Source organism: Passer domesticus, chromosome 4 (genome assembly GCF_036417665.1).
Source record: "Passer domesticus isolate bPasDom1 chromosome 4, bPasDom1.hap1, whole genome shotgun sequence".
NCBI lineage: Eukaryota > Metazoa > Chordata > Aves > Passeriformes > Passeridae > Passer > Passer domesticus.
In genome coordinates, this window is record NC_087477.1 from 14,837,722 (window position 1) to 14,861,899 (window position 24,178).

The 24,178-nt window shown below is 44.8% G+C and overlaps 1 protein-coding gene across 5 annotated transcripts in view; it reads right to left on the reverse strand.

Moving 5' to 3' along the window:
* ANKRD17 (ankyrin repeat domain 17) overlaps positions 1–24,178 on the reverse strand; it is a 68,384-nt gene that overhangs the window by 37,263 nt on the left and 6,943 nt on the right. Inside the window, exon 1 of one of the 5 annotated variants that reach the window (XM_064416267.1) lies at positions 14,775–14,879. The exons of the other annotated variants lie outside the window; for them this stretch is intronic. Coding sequence (XP_064272337.1) covers positions 14,775–14,807 — 33 coding nt within the window. The 5' untranslated portion in view covers positions 14,808–14,879. Of the gene's footprint in view, positions 1–14,774; positions 14,880–24,178 lie in introns of those variants that run through there. 5 annotated transcript variants of the gene reach the window in all.

Genomic DNA, 24,178 nt, shown 5'->3' on the forward strand with positions numbered 1-24,178 from the left:
TAAGACACAACAAAACCCCAACTAATTACACACATAAAAAAACCCAAACAAATAAACAACAACTCTCCAGCATTAAGGACTTGAAGAAAAGCTTTTAAAATCTACTGATTTTGGATTTGCTGCTTTTAAGGCTAAACATGGACTAGCACCTCCCTGATTTTACACCAGGCCAGGGAGGGAGGGAGAAGAGAAAATATCTCTAGCATTTGGTTATCACTGAGTTATAGTTTTCCTAAATGTCATCTTTGCTGTAAGGACAACCCCGAAGCATTGAGAAAAGGCTGTAAAAAGTAATTTTCTCCTTCCCATTTCAGGTTCCCTGTCTAATTCCAAAAGCCCATTTTGCTGATCCCATTCCCTGCTCCTTCTCCTTCAGGCCATCCAGCATGCACCGAGTGCTGATGTGCTCCTGCCTTCCAGCATTTACCCAGAGCAAGCATTCTGTCTAAACTGCAAAAACTAAAATCACATCTGTAAGGTGCCATGCAGAGGGACAGCAGCAACGAGGTGCCCAAATGGTACATTTGGGCACTCAGTGTCATTAGCCAGCCCAAACCTTTGCTCAGAAGAACCTGAGTGGCACCTTGGGACAAACAGCCAGTGCCATCTCCCTGGAAGCTGCCTTTTAGCCATTTGTAGGACAGCAGCCAGCAGGGTATCTGTGTCTCCGGGTGACAGGCTCAGAGTTCCTGAAGCAGCAGCAAGGAAGCAGTGCACTGCAGTGGAGTGTCTGGCAGCCAGGCTGCACACAGCAGCTCTGCACGCCTGTCAAACAGCAAGTCGGGCTCATTAACCTAACAGGATTTACTTTTTAAGCTTCAGTGTTTTTAAGCACTGTAATATAAAACAGCAGCATCTGAAACTGGACTTGGATGAACCACACTAGCTCAGACAAGTATTAAAAGACAAAAAAAATCCCACCTCTCACAAAAAAAAAAAAATTTGTTTATTTTTGGGGCTGGCCCCTATTTTCCAGTCTTAAAATCCAATACAACTTCATGTCTCAGCTTTTCTCAGTGAGGACTTTTGCCTTCTATTAGACAAGGAACACAATTTAGAACTTGCTAAATTTTTACCTTGGCATTTGGGCCCCTGGTGTTTTGACACCCAGAGGGTACCAAACAGATCCTACAGGGACCAGAGCAAAGCCCTTCAAAAGAACTTTAAGGGCAAGGAACAGCCAGTGGCCATTGCCAGGTAGCAAACTGTATGCCCTAAAACAAACCTTACCTGTCATTCCTTTTGGATCAGTTCTTTGTGAGGCACTTACTGGCAAGCCCTTTAGCAGCTGATTTTTCCCAGCTCCAAAACTTTCAGAGAGCAGCAGAAGGTTTTTAAATACAAGAATAAATTTAGTAAGAATTGTCAACTCTATTTGGCATTGCAAAGCCACCTTCAGACCAAAAATCACAACTATGACCAGGTCAGTTAATAACCCTTAGTCCAACTTTGCTGACTACAGCCCCACTTCCCTGCTTGAAAAGCAAGGAAGTTTCAGATTCTTTCCTTACTCAGCTAAGAATTACTCCTTCACAGTGAGCAGTTTTAATCCTGATTTCCAGGAGGAACTCCTCATGCCTGACCTACAACCACACTGCTTCCCCTGGTGCTCCAGCAATTCCCATCCAAGATAATCTTAGCTTTCCCTCCAGAACTACTTCAGCTCTCACACCTCCAAGACACTGCACTGAAAAACAATCTAATCTATCTATCTACACTTCATACATTACTGAGCATTTCTTAACAGCATATTTTCCACTGTTCACTTCAGGAATACACTTGAAGTCTGTTTCACACAGAAATAGCAATGTTTATACTATTACCTTGCAAGGGGAACACACAAGAGGAAATAAACCCCCACTGCCAGTGCAAGAACAAAGTCCAGCTCTGACTAAAAACAAGCTAAGTTCACTTTGCAAGACACTGCTAGGGCTTTTTCGTGCCTTATATCTAATCATTTGATGCACATGAAGGGATTCATGAGGCAAGACTGAATCAAAACAAAGCAAGGATCATTTGAAATGTCCCAAACTGGGTCAAGTATTTCAAGGACCAATATTTCACCTTGGGATCCAAAACACAACATTTAAATTGGCTACTCAAAACCTCTGCAAATTACACAATACAACACCCCATACCACAGAGAAAGGACGTCATGTTTGCTCTCCCTCACCCTGCTACCCTTTAGCCTTCAGAATATCACCTCTGATGCTTTCAAAATACATGAGCCCATCTCAGTTTCAGGACAGCTTACTAGAAAAAGTACTCGGATTTGAAACATTAAGACAGAGAAATTAACTTACATTGGATTTTGACTTTCACAAACTAGCTACTGAGGCAAAGTATAGGGTTCTGCCTCTTCACCTACACTTTTTCAGGTGAATCTACCACTTAGTAACACAGGTTTCAAGGTCCTTTGCAGATCTTCCCAGCATTAATAATGCATTATAGAAAAAATTCCATCCAAGGCTTCACTGAAGCCACGGCTCTGGTAGTGCCTGTCATTTCTATGGGTTAAATCCTCACCACCACCCCATTAGGATAACATATTCCTGAAGTGTAAGTGATGGTTTCCTGGCTCCTTACACAAGACACCATTTTCTTTAGACAGAGATCGGCTCCCTGGTCACTGCAATGGAAAGCAGACATGGAAGCCAAGTGCAGCAGATGATCAAGTGCCCACTCCATTCAGCCTTGCAGATTTTGTGTGTTTTCCTCAAATCTACTTCCTCAGAGGAGCAAACTGTGTGATTCTCACTTGCCCTACCCTGCTACTACAGCAGCACTGTCACCACAGACACTGTGTGCCAGCACCACCTCTCCCCTGCACAGTGAGGACTGCTCCCACTGATCTGGGATACACAAGCAGACCCCTTGTCTTGTCAACATGCACTGACCCTCCCCAAAACCAAATGCCTCGTTCAGCACAAATCCAAAGTCTGGCAGATCTGGAACACCTCAACACTATCTTCTTTCATTTTATTCCTTTGACTGTACACTGCGTTTCTCTCGGCGCTGCTACAAAAATTCAAAGGGGGAGAGGAGGAGGGAGGTGAGAGGAGCAGCATGCTGCTGAAATGGCATAACAGTCCCCAGGACTGGCACCAGCCGAGTCTCTGCTGCAGGGACACCTGCATTAGGACTGCAGTGTGCTTCTGATGACGAGACAGGTGCTGAGGTATTCACAGGAAAATTCCCTCCTCTCCTCTGCACGCTGCATTCCCAGCAGCATACACAGCAATAAAAACAGAGGGACAGGCATGCTGAAAGCCGTAGCTATGAGAAGGTTGTGAAACTGCAAGGAATAATATTCTTTTTCCATTTCAAACCCTCATTCCAAGCACTTGGCATACTTCCATTTGAAGCAAATTCATGCATTAACTGGTATTCAGATGCAACCATTCATGCGAGAAAAAATTCATGCCAGTGTAAAAATAGCAACACCTCGTCTCACTATCATTTTAACTTCCCTGCCCAAATTTCACATTTATGTGGGGGGAAAATATACACATTTTAGTCTCTGACATGAATAACAAGATATAAACATCACTATAAAAAAAGCCACTGAAACACACAGTCATGCCTCTGAAAGCTGAGCTTCAGACAACACTGTTACATCAACAATATAAAGCTGCCACATTTTCAATCCGAGCCCTCAACACAAGTTCACACCTTCATTCTCCTCCCAACCCTCCCCCAACCTGAACTTCTGACAGAAACCCCTTCTTTTGGAGGAGCTTTGAAAGAACTGACCTCAGAAGCAAAGCTCTGACAGTGTAAAACTCCTATCTATCACCAGGGATGTGGGGGTCTGCATCAGAGCCACAGACAAACAGCAGCACCTGTATAAAGGTTCTTCCCATGCCGTTGCAAAAGCAAAATGGAAACCAACCCCTGCAAAAGACCCAACAGCTGAGGGATACTAAAGGGACAGCCTGAGCCTATGCAGGCAGTTTTTGCCATCCTTAGCAAGGCACCTGTACAGTCTTCCTCACTGCTGTATCTATTTAGCAGAGACAAAGTAAAGGGATCACAAAACCATGAATGAAGAAGAAGATGGTACCACTGGGCTTCCCAGAATCACCCTCTTCCCTCATTGCCAAAATCCCCAAATGCCACACCTGAACAACTGCAGACTCTCCCTCAAGTACCTGAGGTAAGTATGCTTAAGCTGCTTAACAAATTACTTACATGGCCACTCAAAGCAGAGCCACCTCACCACAGCCCTGAAAAGCTTAGAGGGGTTACATTCCCTCTGACCCCCCAGATTGAGCCACAAGCTTGGTAACAAGAGCTACAGGAACAGCATTTTGGAGTTTTCCTGAAGGACAGCTCAAGGACTCTAAACTTCCTTGGCTAAGCACATGCCATCACCACAGACTCACAAAGATCTTTAAACATGACACAGCCAGCTTTGACAGATTCAGCAGTGAGAACTAAGGAAGGCAAGGATCACAAGTAGTACAGGACAAGGTAGTTCTGCAGTAGGTGCTATATGAAGTTGTTTCAACTTGGTCAATTCAGTAATTAAAAAGTGGGAAGTACACAAAGCATGACTCTGCTCTGAGCAGAAGATTTTAGCTGCATTTCTACCTGAAACACAGCTCCTGGCAGCAGCACCAGCATCTGCAGACAACGTGTGCACCGCTGAGAAAGGACGGAGGAGCCCTGCTGTGCACTGCTACATCCTATTCCTCACTGCCCTACTTTCAAGGGACTAATTATTCTCTTAAGCCTTGTTTAAGGAAGGTGAGCTCCCAAGAAAGAGAAAATCCTTCTCTAACAGTTAATCACATTCCTTTTCCACCGGACTCACCTTTTGCCTTGACTGTCCAAGGATAGATTTGACTAACTCTCCATGCAAGACACTTCTAAGCATGCCATGAAGCACCTTGTTACAACAACAGACCCACAGCGACTGACTTGGATCCTTGAAGCATCTACCTTTAAAATTACACCGAAGGAGAAGGTGAAGACTGAAAAGAAACCCCAATACCCTCAGCTGTTAAAAAACAAATGCATTGTTTCAGTCCTATCTCTACAAGAGTCAAGGTTGAAATCACAATGATAATTTCTTATCTTTATCACTGATTAACTTGAGGGGGCTTTTCCACATATCAGTTGCCTGCAGAGTCTTCAAGAAGTACCTTGAGCTCTCTTCTCACAGCTCAATAAGCAGACATTTCTATGTCACACTCAGACTTTGCTGCAACAGACCTCGACCCTTCACTCATCCTTTGAAAAGGGAGTTTAGCTTTGCACAACCAAAGGTGGAACAACTTCTCACAAATGCTTTTTCTGGAATAGTTTCCCCCATTCCATTTGCCCAGCCTCATGCACTGTGTCCAAGTTTCAGCTCAGAACTGTGCACACCCATCCATTTCCAGCTGAAACAAGTTGTTTTTCTAAGGATTGTAGCTCAGCACAGCTGAACAATGGAAACATGACATCCGAACTCGTAAGTGGACAAAGCCAGCAGCAATAAAGCTCCGGGCAGACTGAGCTGTGGGGCCTTGCCTTCACCCACACCTCCTAACAGCAGAGCTCAAGTGTGTCCATGCAGGAGCAGCTCTCTCCATCTGAGCACAAGATCCTTTCTTGCAGTGCAGCCAGCCCTCGGATCAAAGCAGCTCCTCTAGGGCCCATGCCAAGCAAGCTGCTGAACTCAGCAACCATGCAGATCCAGAGGAAAAAGAGGACAGGCATTTATAGCTCATCATGTCAGTCACAGGCAAGACCACCCTCCTACTCCTCCATCAGAATCATCTATTGCCCTCCAAAAACAATTTCCCAAAAGGAAGCCTCTGCATGGTGAGTTTTCCCCAACAGAGCATGCTGCATTTTTAAGGTTAAGAAGAGACAAACCACGGACTTTTCCAGTCTTCAACAATAAACGCTCTGAATTTTTACACTGAATGTGCCAGAAAGCATTTCTCAGCCAGCACAGACCTTCAGCAACCAGCCTAGTCAGCTTGGCTGCATTCCTCCTGCATCCACAAGTGACTACAGCAGTAGTACAGCAGCTACAATTCCCATAAGGAGCTTACTCCTGGTTCCTAACTGTTGTCAGATGACTTATTTCTGTTTCCCAATTCTGATCCTAAAGTCAAACTCACAGTCAAAACAGAAGACAGCTCACATGCTCATTTACAGGACAAAGCTTCCAAACAAAAGACAGACCTCCATTCCATGGAAATCTGACATGCAGACAAGCTATCAAGTCAACAGTATTTCGCTTCAACAGTATCAGAAGGCAAGTAAGTAATCCATGTTTGTCCATGTACCTTCATCCCCACACACAGACTGGGCAGACCACAGGACAGGAGAAACAATGGAAGCAGAAATAAAGGATGTGGTGAAGTTATTCTGGTTCCTAATGCCCTCTCTTATGGACTCAAATACTGCACCTTCCCAGCTCTAAGGAACTCCTTGCCCTCCCCACACCTTCCAAGGCAATAGCCCTGTTTTCTCCTGGGATGAGGTCCTCCTGACAGCGTTTGTACAAACACACCACCAACACCCAGTGGCACCCACCTGTGCAGGACCAATTTACTACTCAAACTGGATCTGGGGTGCACACAAACCTGATGCTTCAGGGAATTCCCCTCCCCAACCACAAAGCCATTCAGTTACCAGCAAAACTAAGAAAAAACAACTTCCCTGCTTCACGGACAAGTAAATTCTACTTTTGTAGTAGCACTTTAAGCATTTCCTCATGCCCAAAAACCACCGAGAGAGCTTTCTCTACAACAGCTGTCACCCAACACTGTGGTGTCTCCAAGCTTTAACAACTCCTGTACAACATCAGGTTAACATCAAGCAAGAAGCAAAGACACCCACTTTTTTTTTAGCCGCTGAAAGGATGACATACCAACCCCAGGACAACAAAATGGCATTTTGCAGTAGGAGCACAGTGGGTTGATGCAGTGCTGGAAATGAACTGTGGCAAAAAATACTGTCACCCAGCACACTTGAAAGCCCTGTCTGTCCCTCCGTGGCAGCAGACTGCCTCCTTGCCTGTGCTCAGGAAAACTAAGACCTACTTGGGAGGAAAAGACATGTCAGTGGCAGACATCCATCTCTCCCAGCACTGCAAGGAAGAAAAGCTGTTCTCCTCCCACTCCAGTCTGCCTGCTTTGCCCACTATGTATAACCCACACTCCCCCCAGAACTGTGTTTCTCCCCCACAAGACAACACTAGGGATTAAAACCCTTCAAAAACAATACTGAAAGCACACCGAGGCAGCATTTCTTCCTCCTTGTTCCTGCAAAAAGGAAATCCTCTCAGAGCCTCAATTCTGATCACTCCTGCATACACCCTGCCATGTGCATTTCAGGCACCAGGTCCACAGTCACCCGCAGAACACACAAATTTATTCAATCATTCACTGTGGCCACTGAGCATAAAACACAGTGAGCAAGTGGCCTGAACTGCACAGCACCAGTTGGGTTTCAAACAGAAATAGTTTTAAGCTGCCCACATGTTTTCTTACACAAATTTGGCAGGCAATCTTTCCCTTCTGTAAGTGGTTTTGGTCGGCTGCTCTTCACAACAGCAAGCAAGCGCTCTGCTCTGAAGGATGAGGCAGCAGAAGGGAAGCAGGACATGTGGAGGAGGGACAGGATGAACACACAAACAGCTACTCTGTTCCAGTCCAGCTCAGAATTCCCTTTGGCATGAATGAAACACTGACGTGTGCATGGGCTTCTTCACAGCAATACAGCATCTACTGGTGAGCAGATAAGTCAAAATTTAAAAAAAAGGCAGGAATGCAAGAACAAATTTTTTCATCAAGCAACGCCACGTGTAGCTTGGCTTAGTCAGAGCTTTCCCGTCCCGTCATCCAGGCAATTAGGAACACCAGTTCACTGAAAGGACACCCTAGGAGGGGACTCTATCCCTCTCTACACACTCTTAATGCAAAACACAATTCCAAGGTTTGAAAAGCCAAAGAAACGTGGTTTCTTTGCCCCACAAATCATTTTTCTTGACACCAGGCTCCTGGTCTCAAACCATGCTACGCTAGGTGACTGACGGACAGGAGATGTGGACTCCAATGCACACTAGAAACAAGAAATACAGCACAACATGGCAGAAATTATTGTTACCAGAAGGACTGAGCTTTCAAATATCTGTCTAATAATAAAAAAAGACATTGCAGACATGTGCATTTTGATTGCGGCCCCCCCAAAGCTGAAGTGAAACTGTGAAAGCTTTCTGTGTATGAAGGCTCAGCTACCATTTCCTCACCCTCACCTCCCAAGCCAGGAAACAGCAAAGACATCAGCCAAGCTGCTGCTGCCTGAAATTCACCATCACAGCAGAAACTGGCTCCTTAAGGAACGTGTTTTAAGTGAGAATCAGGGAAACAGGTTCATCCCAAAAGATCAAGCCTTATGCGAGATGCAGTTTATGGCAAAATAGAGAAATCCCATTTTTCATCCTGTGCAGATGACTTCTATCAGAACTTGCTTTTATCCTGCCTCCTGGAGTTCTGCAGCCCACATCCAACTTAACCTATCAGGACTGGGGAGGGGATAGCAGAAACCAGAGGTCCTTAGAGGACATCTACATTTCTTCATGTAATTATCTTGCTGAAATAATTATTGATATCAAAAAGTGCTGATATCCCTCATCATGCAGCATAACAAAGTTCACATATTAAGTAGAGACATTAATAATGTTAACCAAATATAATTTGGGAAGATATGACTAGTTAGGTCAAGAGCTTTGAAATTACTTCAAGTTATTCCAGTTTAATTCATTTGTATTTACTCCTGTCCTATAAAGTTAAATGAAGACACGGCTGTGCCACTGTCCCACCCCACCAACCATACTCACACACACAAAAAATGAACCAACAAAGGAGTGAAATGAACCAGCTGAATGGTAATGCAGATTTCCTTTCCTTTTTTGGCATTTACAAGGCAAGTTTTTTTCAATGAAGGAACCAGTACGGCCTAGTTCACCAATCTTCTCTTACGATGAGAAGTGAAAGGATAAAGTTACAGCAGGAGACAGTTGGATTCAGCATCTGATTAGAATTCCTATTGTTACTGCCTGGGGAACTGAGTACAGAAGGAATTATTTCTAATAATTTCAACTCATTTGGTTAAAATTCTGACAAGCTTGACAGTCCCTGAATTCTTCCTTCAATACAAACTACTGTTAGGCATATCTAATAAATGAGTTATAATTTTTTTTTGCTCTATTTGGCACATCCAACTGAAAGCTGCAGCATATTGAAAGGGTTTGAACAGTTTTTAACATATAGACTTGTGAAGGTAGTGAAAGCAAGACACAAGTATGACTAAGTCCAAATATGTCTATTTTCCCATCTTAACAAAAAGAAGTTCTATTTTAAAAAAGTAAATCAATGTTTAAGGGCAAAGACAACAAGTTTAAGTGGAGTCTTCGCTTTGCAGTGTTTGCTTCCCATGTTAGATATAAACATCACGTGCCAATTTCCTTGCAGTCAACACGACAATTTTCATTTCCACTCTCTCCTTAATGCCTCCCATCACATCTGTTCCATGAAGATTATTTAATCTTATTTAGTCCACATTTACATGGCCATTAAGTGACAGAGAACCGCTATTTATACCAGGCAGTTCCCTGGATCTCCTCCTTGCAGGGTTCTGATGCCAAGGCAGAGCAACAGGTTGTTTGGAGTGTGGGTTTCAGCTTTAGAGCATGTGACTTCCTATCAGTCAACACAGCCAGCAAATTCCAGGGAGGCAAAGATCTAAAGAGATTTCAGGCACATGCAGAAAAAAAGTAACAAGCACCTTAAAGGTGGAAACAACCTCTTCAAACATTTCTATGAACATTTAAAGACAGGATGTATGAAGGGGTGAGAAAAAAGGAAAAAATCTAAATAAATCCATCTGTCTGAAATATCCCTCTCAATTCTCTCACTGTTTTTTGATTAAGGACTCCGTTTGAACCAAGAGCTTAAAAGATGAAGAGCCTGGGTCCAAAGAGACCTTTGCTGATCAACTGATCCCAGCTGCTGGTCACGTCCTTGGCTAAGACCCTCACTGGCAGACAGAACCTCTGAATAATACTGACCTTTTAAACACAGATATCCAGCATGAAGTCAGTTACTTGGAGGTTTCTCACACAATAATTGCATTTTCATATTACTGTTACTGAAAGAGATACAGCAATAAAGCATAAACAACAAGAATGGCTTCAAATTATACCATTAAGTCTGCAACCTCTCCCTGTAAGTGGAGCAGAAACAGGTTAAGACTCAGAGGAATTCTATCTACGAGATTTCCCGTCCCATTTGGGGCTGGGACTAGATGTGGCCCAGACTTGGTGATGGCACCTCAGTGAAAGGGGCACTACAGCAGGGCTCCACCTTACTTGGAAAGAAGGCATAGAGAGGCAGTCCTGACAACCTATGAACAACTGCAACAACTCAGCTGGACTTCGGAGGGGAGCGAGACCTCCATGGAACCCTCTGAGTCCCTTCCAACTCAGGAGATTCTGTGATTGAAATCACCAGGAAATACTGGAGCACACAGTAGCCAAAACCAAGTTCATATGGGCAAACTCTTTTTAAAGACAAGAAAACAGGTAAGAAGTAAACCAGACAAGATTGCTAAGACAAACTGTGAGAAGGAAAACAAGGAAAGGATTAGCCTGTTTAAGAGCTGAAACGTGGGAAAGCTACTAATGCCCCAACACTGCAATATAATGCTGATTTTAATCTTCAGACCAAAAGACTCAATGTTTATAAATATTAAAAGACTTGGCCTGGTAAAGAAAAGAAAAATTACCTTGCAGAGGCCTCCCTGACCTCTGAACGTGCACCGTAGACACGACTCTGCTGCTCAGTGTTTGCTCTCCCTTCCACCAGTGTTTCATGGAGCCCCTGTGTGCTCAGGCAGGGCAGTCTCTGCTCTGTGTAAGTCTTGTGGTCACTGCCTGAACTGTGCTCTGCTGTCCTCACTGTGTGACAATCCAAGGTGCAACACCTGATCCTCCCATATTATCTCGCCTCTCACCTGCACCATTGGCAGCCACATACAAAGCAGGATCTTGTGTTGTCATCTTATTGCAGAAGTTCCACACTGTTGTCTCCTTATCACAAAAGTTTCACACCTCCTTGGTGTTTTCTGGTGGGCAGCTCCTCAGAGCAGACTCTTTCTTCCTGGCAAAGCAGCCATCTGACTCCAGTTCATTCTCAGCCACCCAGCCCACTCTTTCACAGCACTCTTCTTCTCACTGGCCACAGCTGTGGCCTGGTCAAGTCAGGCCTGTTCCTAATCTTTGGTAACTGGCCCAGCTGCAACTCCTTAGGGGTGAAATTACTTTTTACACTATCTTTATTTTCTTATATTCTATCCCCCCACAATCTTGCATTATTAAATTATCCCCATGACTCCAGTATAATCAAATAAAAAAACCCTTCTGCAGTCAGGAAATACTCCCAATATCACAGTAACAACCTAAGTTTTTCTCACAGTGATTTTGAGTTTCAGCTCAAAGCAGGTGGAAGATCTCTACCTTAAGCTAGAAAGCTGAAGGACATGAAAGCACAGAGTAAGGACAAAAAGCAAGCACCCCGTGTGGGCCCACGCTAGACCCCAGCCTGTCTCCCTACAGCCAAGCACAAATGAGCTTTCAAAGGACATGAAGGTCAGAGCACATGGCTGCTGCTCTTGAGAAGTCTCAAATCAACACAGGGAACATAAATTTACCTCTCCACTGTCATAAGCTTCCTAAGTGGATTTCTGAGCCCGAGTTCAGCACGCAGCACAGACCACATCTTCATCTGTCAGCACTGAACTTACCTCCTGTTCTCCCACCCAACATCTTGACTAACTCAAGCATCAAAAACACAGCTACAGGTTTACACCATACTAAGGCCTCCTGCAACACAATTATTCCATCCCTGGCACGTGCAAGCCAAAACCTGAAGGCTTAAACCAACGCAGAAAGCCTGGTGTCAGTGAAGCCACACCCCAAACACATGTGTCAGGACAGAGGAGCCAGAGAAGCGAGTGAACAGCAGCTCACTGCAGGGTAACCCCACAGTGCTGATTCAGCTGTATCCCCACACCAAGCTTTCCACGCCAGATTCAGGTGACAGAGCCCAGACAGCGCCGGTCTTCAGCTGAAAGCACAAAGGCAGCTCCAGTTCTGTGCCACCTGCACCTTCTGTGAAGGTGGGCTGAGCACAGGGCAGCCAGGACGCTGTGTGACATCTCTGGGCTGGCAGCCATCTCTGCCTGCAGCTGCATTACATTTGCTCAAGACTTATTTTTGTTTTAGCATTCTGAAGTGATTTTGGCCCCAGAAGCAACCCTTGCAGTAAGGACCTCTACACCATCTGAACCTGAGTCTCTCTGGCAACTGAACACAGCCAGCACATTACAGAAAACTATTTTTTTTCCTGGTTTTAAATTATAAGCAGCTTAGAGGGAAAATGTTCTTGAAGATTTTATGAAGAGGCAAGGCCTAATGATCACTCCAAACTGAACAAAATACTAAGCAGTATTAATTATTTTCAGAACAACAGAGATGACAGATCTGCTGCCCAAGCAAGAGCAGTTGTCTCCATCTCACACTGCTGCCTTTGAATGAGCACCAGAAAATGCTCCATGGGAGGAAAAAAAAGCCGTGAGATGGGAAAATAAGACACTCACAGTAAACAGACTGTTGGAAGTTACAACAGAAACGAGTTTGGAGGGAACTATAAATTGTACTTCTGGACATGGCTTCCAGTGACGTGCTAAGAAACCGTGAATAGATCGCACTGCTACCAGAGCACCTGGGAGGCTGATGAACTCACCCAGCCATGCTGCACACTCACCTCAAGCCAGGCAAGCCATGCCTGATCCCTGAGGATGCTTTTTACCTGGATCCACCTGGTGTTGAGAACAGGAGGTGAATGTGTGGCAAAAGTATCAAAAGAAAAGCCAGCAAATCCCATTGACAAGCAAGACGTAATTGCTCATTTCACACAAGTCCAAAATGTGTTACAGTGACAAAATTAACTTCCCAACTGCCCTTCCCAACTGGACTATTGATGAGCACCATGTACCTTAATAATGTGACATACTATGAAGCTACATGTGGCAACCGTGGTTAAAATAAAGAAAAAAAAACAGAAAAGTTTTCAGTATGCAATGAGGAAAGTGAAGTACTGAAATATTTATTGGATGGCACAAAGCCCAGTTCACAACTGCTCTTCCTACCTCCCCACACCAACACAGCCACACACACAGATATTGGTGAAAATGTCTTGCTCATACACCTGTGCCAGTTTGTTCAGCACAAAGTGAACAGCTGAGTTAATATTCTGGATGCAATTATGTTAAACAGTTCCAAAGTCCACACAGAAGTTAACAGCAAGTATTCCTATCGATCAAAAATTTTAGGGTAACCTAAATGTGGCTACCTAGGGAAAAAGCCTACAGGACAAGCACTGGTGGAAGAACTATTTTGCCAGAATTCTGACAGCAGCTAATAAGGCTGCAGCTTCCCGTTACAATTAAGAATGCATGCAAATAGTCTGACAAGTCAACTGGCAATGTTTTTGCTTGCAAAACCTGAAAAACCACAGGAACGTGAAAAAGGTATTTCATAAAATGGTTTGGAAGATCATCTCACTCCAGCCCGCTGCCACCGGCAGGGACACCTTCCATTATCCCAGGTTTCTGCAGGCCCTGTTCAACCCAGCCTTGGACACTTCCAGGGATGAGGCAGCCACAGCTTCTCTGGGCAACCTGGGCCAAGGAACATTTCCTTGAACTATTACAGCAAATATAACCTGTAATAGAGACCTGTTTCACGCTATGACTTCTTGGCTGGCCTCTCCATTTGGCTGAAAGGTTACTTCCAGCCTACCCTCACAGGAAGAGATAATGTCATTTATTTCATAATAAATTACTGCTGCAGAGGGAGATCTACTTCTTTAGAGGAAGCAAGAACAGGCTAAGAGAAATTACATGCTGCAACAAACGTGCCTCTCTGCTCTGCTGAGACCCCACCTTGAGCCTGCCTCAGCTCTGGGGTCCTCAGCACAGGAAGGACATGGAGCTGCTGGAGAAACTCCAGAGGAGGCCACCGAGGTGATCAGAGGGATGGAGCCTCTTTGCTATGAAGAAAGGCTGAGGGAATTGGGACGGTTCAGCTTGGAAGAAAAAAGGCTTCAGGGTGACCCAATTGTGGCCTTCCAGCACCTGAAGGGAACTTGCAGGAAAAAGGAAAAGGCACTACTTACAAAAGTGTGTAGTGACAGCACAAGGGGAATGGGTTCAAAGTGACTGAGAGTAGATTTAGACATCAGGAAGAAATCCTTCCTGTGAGGGTGCTGAGGCCCTGGCACAGGGTGCCCCGCGACGCTGTGGCTGCCCCTGGATCCCTGGAAGTGCCCAAGGCCAGCCTGGACAGGGCCGGGAGCAATTTGGGGCAGTGGGAGGTCTCCCTGCCCACGGCACGGGGCTGGAGCAAGATCATCTTCAGGGTCCCCTCCAACCCAAGCCATTCTGTGATTCCACGATTCTATCAAACGGAAACACTGGCAACAAAGATTAAAAGAGAGAGTTATGGCAGGCGGCGGCTGAAATCCCGCTAATGTGACCGCAATGTCACCCCAGGGGTGCGCGTCCCGCACCCCTCCCGGCTCGGGGGGGGGAGCGCCGGTGCCCGGCCCCGTCCGCCCGGGCCCCGGCGAGCGCCGCAGCCCCAACGGCCGGGCCCGGGGGGCCGGCCCCCCGCCATCCCGCGGCGCCCTTTGTTCGTGCCCCGGCCGTACCTCCAGGATGTCCTCCAGCACGTACGCCTCCATCGCGGCCGCCCGCGCCCCGCCTCACCGCGCCGCCGCCATGGCCCGCCGCCCCCTCCCTCACGGCCGGGCCCCCCCCGCCCGCGGCACGGGAACAGGAAATGGACCGTTCCACCCCGTGCGCGCACGGCGCCTACCACCGCGTGCGGAGGGGGGCTGCGCGCCGCTCCCAACGCCCGGCCGGCGCCCCTCCGCCGGCGCCGCGGGCACGGAAACACACAGGAATTTAAGGAAAAAAGCCCCCACGGAACCGGCTCGTTTCTACGTGCCCCACGGATCGTTTCACCTCCTTCCCCGCCGCGAACTCGCAGAAGCCCCAGCCCTTAGGTTAGGCGGATCCGTGCCATGCCACATTTGTTTCTGTGCTGTGACCTGTCTTCCCGTGACACCAAAAGCTCCCAAGCGCTGCTCCATCAGCTGCCCTCATGCCTCCTTCGCCCAGCTCCCGGGGCGCAGGAATTCCACAAACAGGCTACGACAGCCGCAGGAAAAGGTGCTGACTGCATGGAGCAAGGTGTCCACAATGCAGCTCTGAGAAACATCAGCATTACCCACCAAGATCAGTGCCCACTTCTCACCTACACACCTCTCTGCTTAACCCAAAACATCCAATGGGCCAAAATACGATATCTTACATATTCCAAAACCCTAGGTGACAGTGATACCAATTCTGTACGCAGCAGGTCAAAATCACTGAGCAATCACATCTGCAGCTCTCAGAATAACTCATTTTCCAGTTCAAAACATCCAGCATAATAAATCTTGTCAACCCACAAAAATCTCCTGTCTCATGATGTCATTTCAGCAGAGCACAATGGAGTCCAACGGCCAAAGGAATTCACGTTTTTACTTGAAGAAACACTCAGAGCAATCACTTAGTTTAATTACCTTTTCCCAAAAAAATACTAATTGTTAAAAACACTCGCTCAACAGCAAGAATGTTCTTACCTGGATTTAAAAAGCTGGCCAGACTGGCTAGTAACATCACAAAGAGAAATTCCCGTTTATCATTATAAATTTTAGGCGTAGCTGCATTCTTCCATTTAAAAATGGTATTTAACCACCAAAAATGGGAATTACATTCTACTCACCTATTACAAAGCCCCTCATTTCACACAAACTCAACACCTGCCCAGGCTGTTAATTTTCCCACTCATTTTCCACTTTAGAGAACAGCTGAGATTTTCCAGTTTTACAATAACTAATTCAAGGAAGACCCACAGAACAGTATTCCCCCGTTCCTCTGGAGTCATGCTTTTAGGGTGGCATTTCTAACATCCCCAGCAGCCCCTTGCAACTGTTCCCATGTACGTGAAATCCAACAATAATAGCACAAACATTAGCCCAAGTACAAAGCTGTCCCTGGCAGCTTGAAGGATTTCTTTGTATATATATTAAAAAAAGGAAAAAACCAGCCACCACCTCCCACATAACACTTATGTCTCCAAAGACAAGTTATTCAGTCTTCTGAGCCTCAGAAAGAATTAACAGATACCTTATATCACACCAAAAAAAAAAAAAAAAAAAAAAAAAAAAAGAGAAGCTTAAAGCACACAACTTAGCGCTGAGCTAGAGACACTTCACACATGACACATTTTCAAATGCAAAGGCAGCATAACACAGGAACAAAAGCAGCTGTCCGCTCCACACAGGACAAACTACGGGCTCCCCCAGACCCACAAATGAAGATTTTCAGGAGAAGAAGGAACACAATCTCCTTCAGAGCTGAACCATTTCCCTCTCTGCTTGGGAAACGGCAGAGCCCTGCCTGCAGCAGCATCACTTCATCCACAAACCCCAATCCAGAGGTCCCCTCACACCGTGAGAGACACTGAGAGGGCTCGGCTTCTACCTGTGAGCCAGGTGAAAAACCTTCCTGGCACTGAAAGCAAGTCACCCTCAGCATTTGTTTGAGGGCAGCAAACAAAGCATTCCAAGTGTCACACAAAACCTCAACAGCCAATCCTTCCTCTTCTCCCCTGGCCCATCTGAACCTGCAGCTTTCGGGTGCTGGCTCAGAAAGAAGCACTTCTTTGCGAAATGAGATCTCAGAGTTTCTTTCATACTTCAAAATATCTGCAGTATGGAATACCAAATTCTAAAAAGCCCCTCCCCAGCTCTTTATGTTTTACTGAAAGTCTCATAGTGGTGTAAAGTAAAGGCTTTAACACATGCTTCCATTCTGTTCCTGAAAAAAAAAGGAAAAAAACCCCAAAAAGCTTTGAGGGAAAAACCGAAAAAATATTTAGACCCTTGTGATTAACTTTTTTGTATTTCTACTGTGTGATTTCGGGTTTCATACACAGGTCAGGAAATAGATCTTTAATTCTGCACAGGTAAATACAAACGCATTTCATCCTCACTTTCAAGTCCAGCTCTAGCAATTACTTGAAGTGGTTGATTAGAAAAGATAAAACACATTATCTCTTCAAAACATCTCAACTCCTCCCTGAAAGCTAACAATCTTTATTTAGCCTTATGCTGAAGGGCATGATCCACTCAGTGCCCTCATTTGTCACCATCCACTACTAAAAATCAGCCTGTTCTCCTGATGAAAAGGAGCCCTAAAACCACACAGCTGTCTGAGCTGTGTCCATCCATCATGTCCCTTACACTCTGTGAGCCTAAAACACACAAAATCCTTCTGTTCCCCCACAAGAGGTGGGAGAGAAAACATCTCAAGTTCAGCTTGAGGAGACAGATTTAAAAATGGGGAACAAAATCCTCTTTCCAGCGCCATGAAGCGTGTTCAGCCAAGGGGAATCCTGAGAGCGTTCTGAGAAAAGCAAAGCGAGGGATGGGCACCAATCAAGGCTAGTTTGCTCCACACTATGCTCCCCACAAAGCACTGGGAACTCTGTGGAAATGACCACGGGGGGAATAAAAGCCTCCACAAGAACCCAGTTGCTCGTGCAGAGCAGAGCTGCAGGCTCAAGAGCTCACAGGCAGGTTTTAGGAAGATCTTTCTCTCCAACCTTCCGGTGCCATGCAAGCCACCACCAATTCTGCACTGGCATCACGTCACCCTGAAGCACAAGCATTTCAACCATTGATCCGAGACAGATTCTGGCACCCAGAAATGTGAACGCTGAACAATTGATCAGACAATTCCCACTCTTATATCACAAAAGCACATTGTTAGCTAGTTACAGCTGATCGAGCAGTACTGGTCACCAACTGTCCCAAAGCATATAAACACACTTTTTTGTCTGTGCTTTCAGAGCACAGTGTCAAGGTTGGGCTGTTTAAACCCTGCCTCACGCAGCTACTAACACCTTATTCAGCAAAATCATGAGGTGCATTAATTACTAAAAAAACCCAAATCATTCTGAAAAGAAAAGAAAAAAAACAGAGTTGAAGACAGGCCCTCAACACAGGACCCATTATCAGTTATACCCTTCAGCAGGCATTCCCAAGTATTTGCCTTTCCAGAAGTAGGTACCCAGTCAGACAAAACCCTGAAGCTCCTGAGACAATTAAGACCAAAAACCAGAGTGGGATTTCAGCCCACATTTTGTGACATTCTGATTATCTGCTCGAGTGCCAGGAGGCAAAACCCCCACCATTGTCCAAGGAATACCTTGGAAACTGGGGTACCTATCACAATGAAAAATCCAGACAAGATGCACTTACACAAGGTGTGCATTTCACATTAATTAGAAATATCCTTGAAAACAGAAGACTCAGGTAATTCACTAAGGGAAAAATTCCATCATTAATGGAATGACCAAGTTTGCTCTTCAAATGACCAAGTTTGCTCTTCTAACATGAAACAAAAACCCATGACAAGATACAGGAGCAGTTGTTGGTATACAAGAAAAATACTCAGTGCAAGGATTATCCACACAGATTTTTCAAAGGCTGCTTCAAACTTGTGTTGGGCCCAATTCTTCCATTTTTAGAGTGATGATGATCCCACCTACGTTCATTTTGCTGGACCGAACCCAGTTCTTCATATCTGCTCTTTGAATAAAAACAATTTTTCAAACCCCTTTACAACCAAGCCAGAACTGAATGTTTCCCCAGACAGATACCCCTAAGGGTACTCACTGCTCCACATAAATGCACTAGGATTTATCAACCTCCATTAGGAACTACAGCCTACAACTTGCAGCTCTCCATCATATCAGTATAACCACCAAGACATTAAAAAGGTTCTTCTCTGCTACTTCTTTTCTAAATACAAAAACCTTGTTATACCCCAAAAGCATCATCTCTGCTTTGGGCAGTTTGCATCAGTCACCACTTGGTGCAATTTTTAAGGTCCCTTAGTTCTATGTCAATACAAAACAAAATGAGTTTTAAAACCTACTGTTCCAGGTTCTCCCTCCAGATTCCTCCAGTTCTAGATCCTCAGTGCTTACATAAAACCAAGTCAGCCCAAACCCAAACCTCAGGCACTGCCTGAAGTCATGACCCTATCTGGTTTTGACATTTCCACATTGTATATTGGTTTCTTTTACTTCACTTCTTGCAGCAATCACAGCTCTGCAGTTGTCAGCCTGACTAAATTTCCAGCATCCTTCGGGCAGGTGCTCTAGTGAATTCCAAATAAAAGAAACCTACTTCCTCCCTTTCAATTTCATTATTGGGGTGGGATGTGCAAGGGCTTCAACCTGATAAATACTGAAGACATAATTTTATTCTGATTTTTTTATTCCCTGAGCCTTATAGTTCAATGTCTCTCTCTGAGCATTTCAGACTTTGCTGCCAAAATCTGCAGTGGAGCTTTCACATGAGTTTTATAGTCACAAGATGATCCTTGCTGCCCATTGTCATTATCACACCCCCCTTGATTCAGCTACGTTATCTCCCACAGACAAGGGAACTTTGATAAACAAGCCACATATTTTTCTTCTCTAACAACCATGTAACAACTGCTTTTGACCATCCAAGACTGTTTCCCACTCAAAAACTAAGTTTTCTGCCAAGACAGATTTCATTTCTCTCCAGCCTATTCTTCCCTTGGCCTAGGGCAGCAGCAAGGCATTCCAGACCCTTCTGACACACTCAGTGTTTTCTGTTAACTTAGTGTTACTCCTTTTGGTCAAGGGACAAAGCTGGAAAGGATGGAATTCTATGCTATCCATGAGATGAAGGTTTTCCATAGCTCCAGGAAACTAAAATCTGGGAAAGGTGACTTAACGGCCTTTGAAAGCACCACAATGAGCAAACCCTGAGGTTTTTTATGCCCATTTAAAAGACTGCATAGCACTGAAAAGGTTTCAAGACTGAGTGGTGAGAGACCAGGATAGTTCTGACCTGTCTGATGGAGTAAACCCACAATTCCCTTCATAAAGCCCTCCTCCAGTCTGCTCTCCCTGAGCAGAAGCACTGCGCTGGGGAAGCTGACTTGGCAGCTGGTGTGAACTGTCAGGATGTGGTGGGAGCAGGGGATATGAGGACTCCATGCCCAAAGAAGTCTTCTCAAAGAGGTGGAGACCTCCTCCCAGAATAGCTGGGGAATTAGGGATTTCAGCATTCCAGCTGCATTACCATTTCACAGACGATTTCTCATTCAAGGGTCAATAGAAAAAGGTGATTAGTTCCACAACTGAATTAAGAGTTAGCACCATCACGCCAGGAAGTTAACAGAAATACAGAGATTCACCACCAGATCATACAAGCTCAGCCAAAACGCACTCAGTTTATAGCACTTTTCCCAGGAACCTGAAAACAGGGAATGTCAAAAGCAAGCTCTGTCTGGAGGCAGACTGCAACACTCTGGTCAAGAGTCGTGAGCTCATCATCTTCACTTTATCAGCAGCCCCTTATTGTCACACCATCCATCTTGAGCCAGAAGCCAAAGGCACAATATAAAAACATTTCTGAATAAAATCCTTATTTATCTCTGCCTAAATGCATCTGACACCTGAGCAGAGTTTCACAGCCCAGCAAGTAAGCAGCATGCTGGCACAGAGAGAGACAATCCCTGCTCATCAGCCAGGAGCCTGCCACCCTGGTCAGTGCTTATATCAGACCTATTCTTCTGGATTTCAACTCCCTAGGGCAAACTAAGCATGGAAAAAGGAGCACAGAAAGCATCCTTACTCATCCACAGCACTGCCCTGAAGATGAACTGAAGTACAACATCACTAAAAAACAGCCAAGAGATGATAGCTCCTATGATTTTGCTATGGAGGAACTGCCCAGTGCAAATCCAAATGTATCTGACAAGAGCTGAAAAAGGGAGACAAAAATCACATGAGCATTTTGAAAGGGTTTTTTGGTAGAAATGTAAGATTACTGGTAGACGTTTTTGTCTAAGGGGAGCTTCCTATTAGAGATCTTCCTTTAAGTTATTCATAGAGTATACCCAGGAAGTTTTCACTGGGTAATACAATGCTCCAAGTCCTCAGGCCAAGGACTATGAACACACTGAAGAACCCTGGTTTTGGGAAAAGCACAAGTGAAATGAGGGACATGTTCAGAAAACACAACGTGGGACATGGAAGATCCTTCTTCAAACAAATGAACTTCTATTCCTTTCTCATTCCACAGGTGAAATACTGGTGACAGAAAGGCTGTGTGTAATGAAGCAGCATGTACAGTCCAACAACATTCATACTAACACCTCTCAAACTCTAAGGCAGGCACTAATCCAAGCTATCTCCACCTTAGAACATGAAAATTTGAGTGCAAGTTCTTAAAAAGTTTTTAAGTGCAGACATGTTCCCCGCCAAGAATAAAGAAACGTTAAATTAGGAAAAGCCACTATTGTGGACAAAGTCTCCTACTCCTCTTTAAGTGGCCTCATCTAGCATTTACTTCGACACAAATTCTAATTGAGTGAGTATTATATCAAGTATTCTCACATCAAATTCTAATCCAGGACCTGCTGGATGGGGATGTCCCTGTCTTCCTTTTCCTGGCTGTGAACCGCATGGCTGTTTCAACAGCTCTACATCCAGGCTGTTCATCAGGAATTTGGACTGGGTTAATACCAGATTTTGAAACCTATCCCAAAAGCAGGTACCATAACAATGTACCTGATATTTCTTTTTTTTTTCCCTTTCTTTTACAAAACTCTCAATAATCAGAGTTACACAGCTGGCATCTTCAACTTCACAGACTGAAATGGCTGGAAAACCTACTCCATTCACTGATAGCAGTATCAAGCCTGGAATTTAACACAACAGGCTGGATAAGGCTGAAGAAGCAAAAAAACATAAACTGAGTAAAAAATGAGATACTAATGTGATCTCTGTTTTTGTTTAATATGGTTGTTCATTTCCTTTTTCATCTGAGGTTACCTGGAAGATCAGGACAGACTGGGCACCACACAGCACAACTCCCAGCATTTACTACCAGTGCAGTTGGACCAGCTGCCAGACAGAATCACTTCTAGCTGAACACTGGAGCTCAGGACCTCCTCCTCCTCCCCATCTCCTCTTTGCCGGGCCTCCAGAATTAAAATCACAGGCTCAGTTTATCTCACATTACCAGAAGATACAACATTTAACTCACAAACACCTGCCCTCAATTCAAGATGCGCTCACAGTAGGAGCCTGACTTTAGCCCAAGAGTAACCCTAAAGTCTTGGGCTAAAATCAGAGTCCAAGAGCACAAATTAAAACAAACTTAAACCCTCCTCAAGCCCTAGCAGGCAAGCTGAGGTCCCCTGTCAACCCAACACACCCCTCCCACAGAAGAACTTGCTTCCCCTCCACCACATTTAAATTACATCATACACACAGAGCCTGACAGAATTATTTTACTATAACAAAGTTTAATAAATGCTGGGGAAGTTGACAGATTTTTTTTTTTAAATCTTAGTATCTTCTGGGTTGGATAGACAATAGTTCTGTTGTATAAACAATTGCTTGAGTTATTTTTATTAACAAGTATTCCAATGGTTTTTGGAAAGGCTGTGTACTCTGTAACAGCCAGTTCTGCACTACAATGAAAGCCACCACTGAGGACATCTGCCTTTCTTGAGAACACTTGGCATTTTTAATGTAATTTTTTCTAAAAACAAATAGTTCTTTCAACTCTACTGGTAACCTTACTTCAAATCTAATTTGCTCAAGCAAGTGCTTCTTGAGTGTCACTGCTTCACCCACTTCCTCAAAACCAGTAAATTATTATTATTATAAGATTCTTCTAAGTCTAACTCAAGTTTTGGTCATACCCTGAACAGCGCTGGGCCACAACAGCTCCAAAGCACAGGGGAATCAGCATCCATATCAACTCTGGTAACAGACAAGGCCCTGGCACAGCTGTGCCACCAGCACTCAGCTCCAGAGGGCACAGAGACATTCCCTGCTCCGGGCAGAGGGAAGCTCTTCCTCTTCAGGGAAGCTTTTCAGCTCCCCCCATCACACTGGGCCATCCTCTAACCCAAGCATTCCTGCAGAACCCAGCTGTGGTGCAGGTACCAGCACGTTTCTAAAACCCACCCCAACCTAAAGACACTAGGAAGTTTTCTCAACTTGAAAACACAAGTGCATTTAGAGAGTGATTTCACACAGAACTGCAGACATTTGCCCCCTCATGCAAGCTCCAGAAAAGCCCTTTTCTGGAGTTCAGCACAGGAAGTTGGCCACTATATTTATCCCTGAGGAGTTCTTTGATCAAGCTGATTCTCCACAAAAATACCAGCATGCTGTTATGCCAGCTTTCACTTCTGCTAGTGACAAAGATGGACAGAAGGCATATGTTCATCCCTGGAGCAGACTGTAACTTTCAAAGTGCTTTTTTCTTTAAGCCAGCTTGGCTTTCTGTGTTATGATTATGATCACAATTGTGACTTTTTTAGTCAGTCTCCAAAGTGACTCCTTTGCTGCACTGCACAAGTGACACAAAAGTGATGGTGATAAACCAAAAGGCTGCAGTATTTTAATAAAATCCTGCTTAATTCCTCTCTTTCTCCCTATCCTTCATACGCTGCTTTCAAGAACTTGAACAAATACCAGAGACAAAAGCCAGTGCTGATTTGATCTGAAGAGGCTCTGAGTTTTTAAGCTACATTTAAAAAAAAAAAAAGAAAATTCTGTGTGATTTATCTGTTCCAGTCACTTCCAAACAGAAGATCCAGAGGAAGTGTCAAGAGGACTAGTTTGCCCTTGAAGACAAAAATTCTCACTGACCTGTACCATTCTTACCAACTGGAGTCCTCAGAAACAAGGCAAACGCTCTCCACGCCAGGGATTTAGATGAATTATCCCACCAAAAGAGGCAGTGCTCACCCTCCTCCCTGCCTGAGCTCCTGCTCTTCGCCGTGTCAGCACAAGCTCCCATGCCCGACAAACTGGATCCGGGAACTGATCAACTGGAAGTGTGTTTTTTCTCTTCCTGAGGTTGTTTTTTTTTTTCAACGACATCATTTCCCAAGTGGCTGGGAGGAGCACTGAACGCCTTTTTTCCCCCCTTCC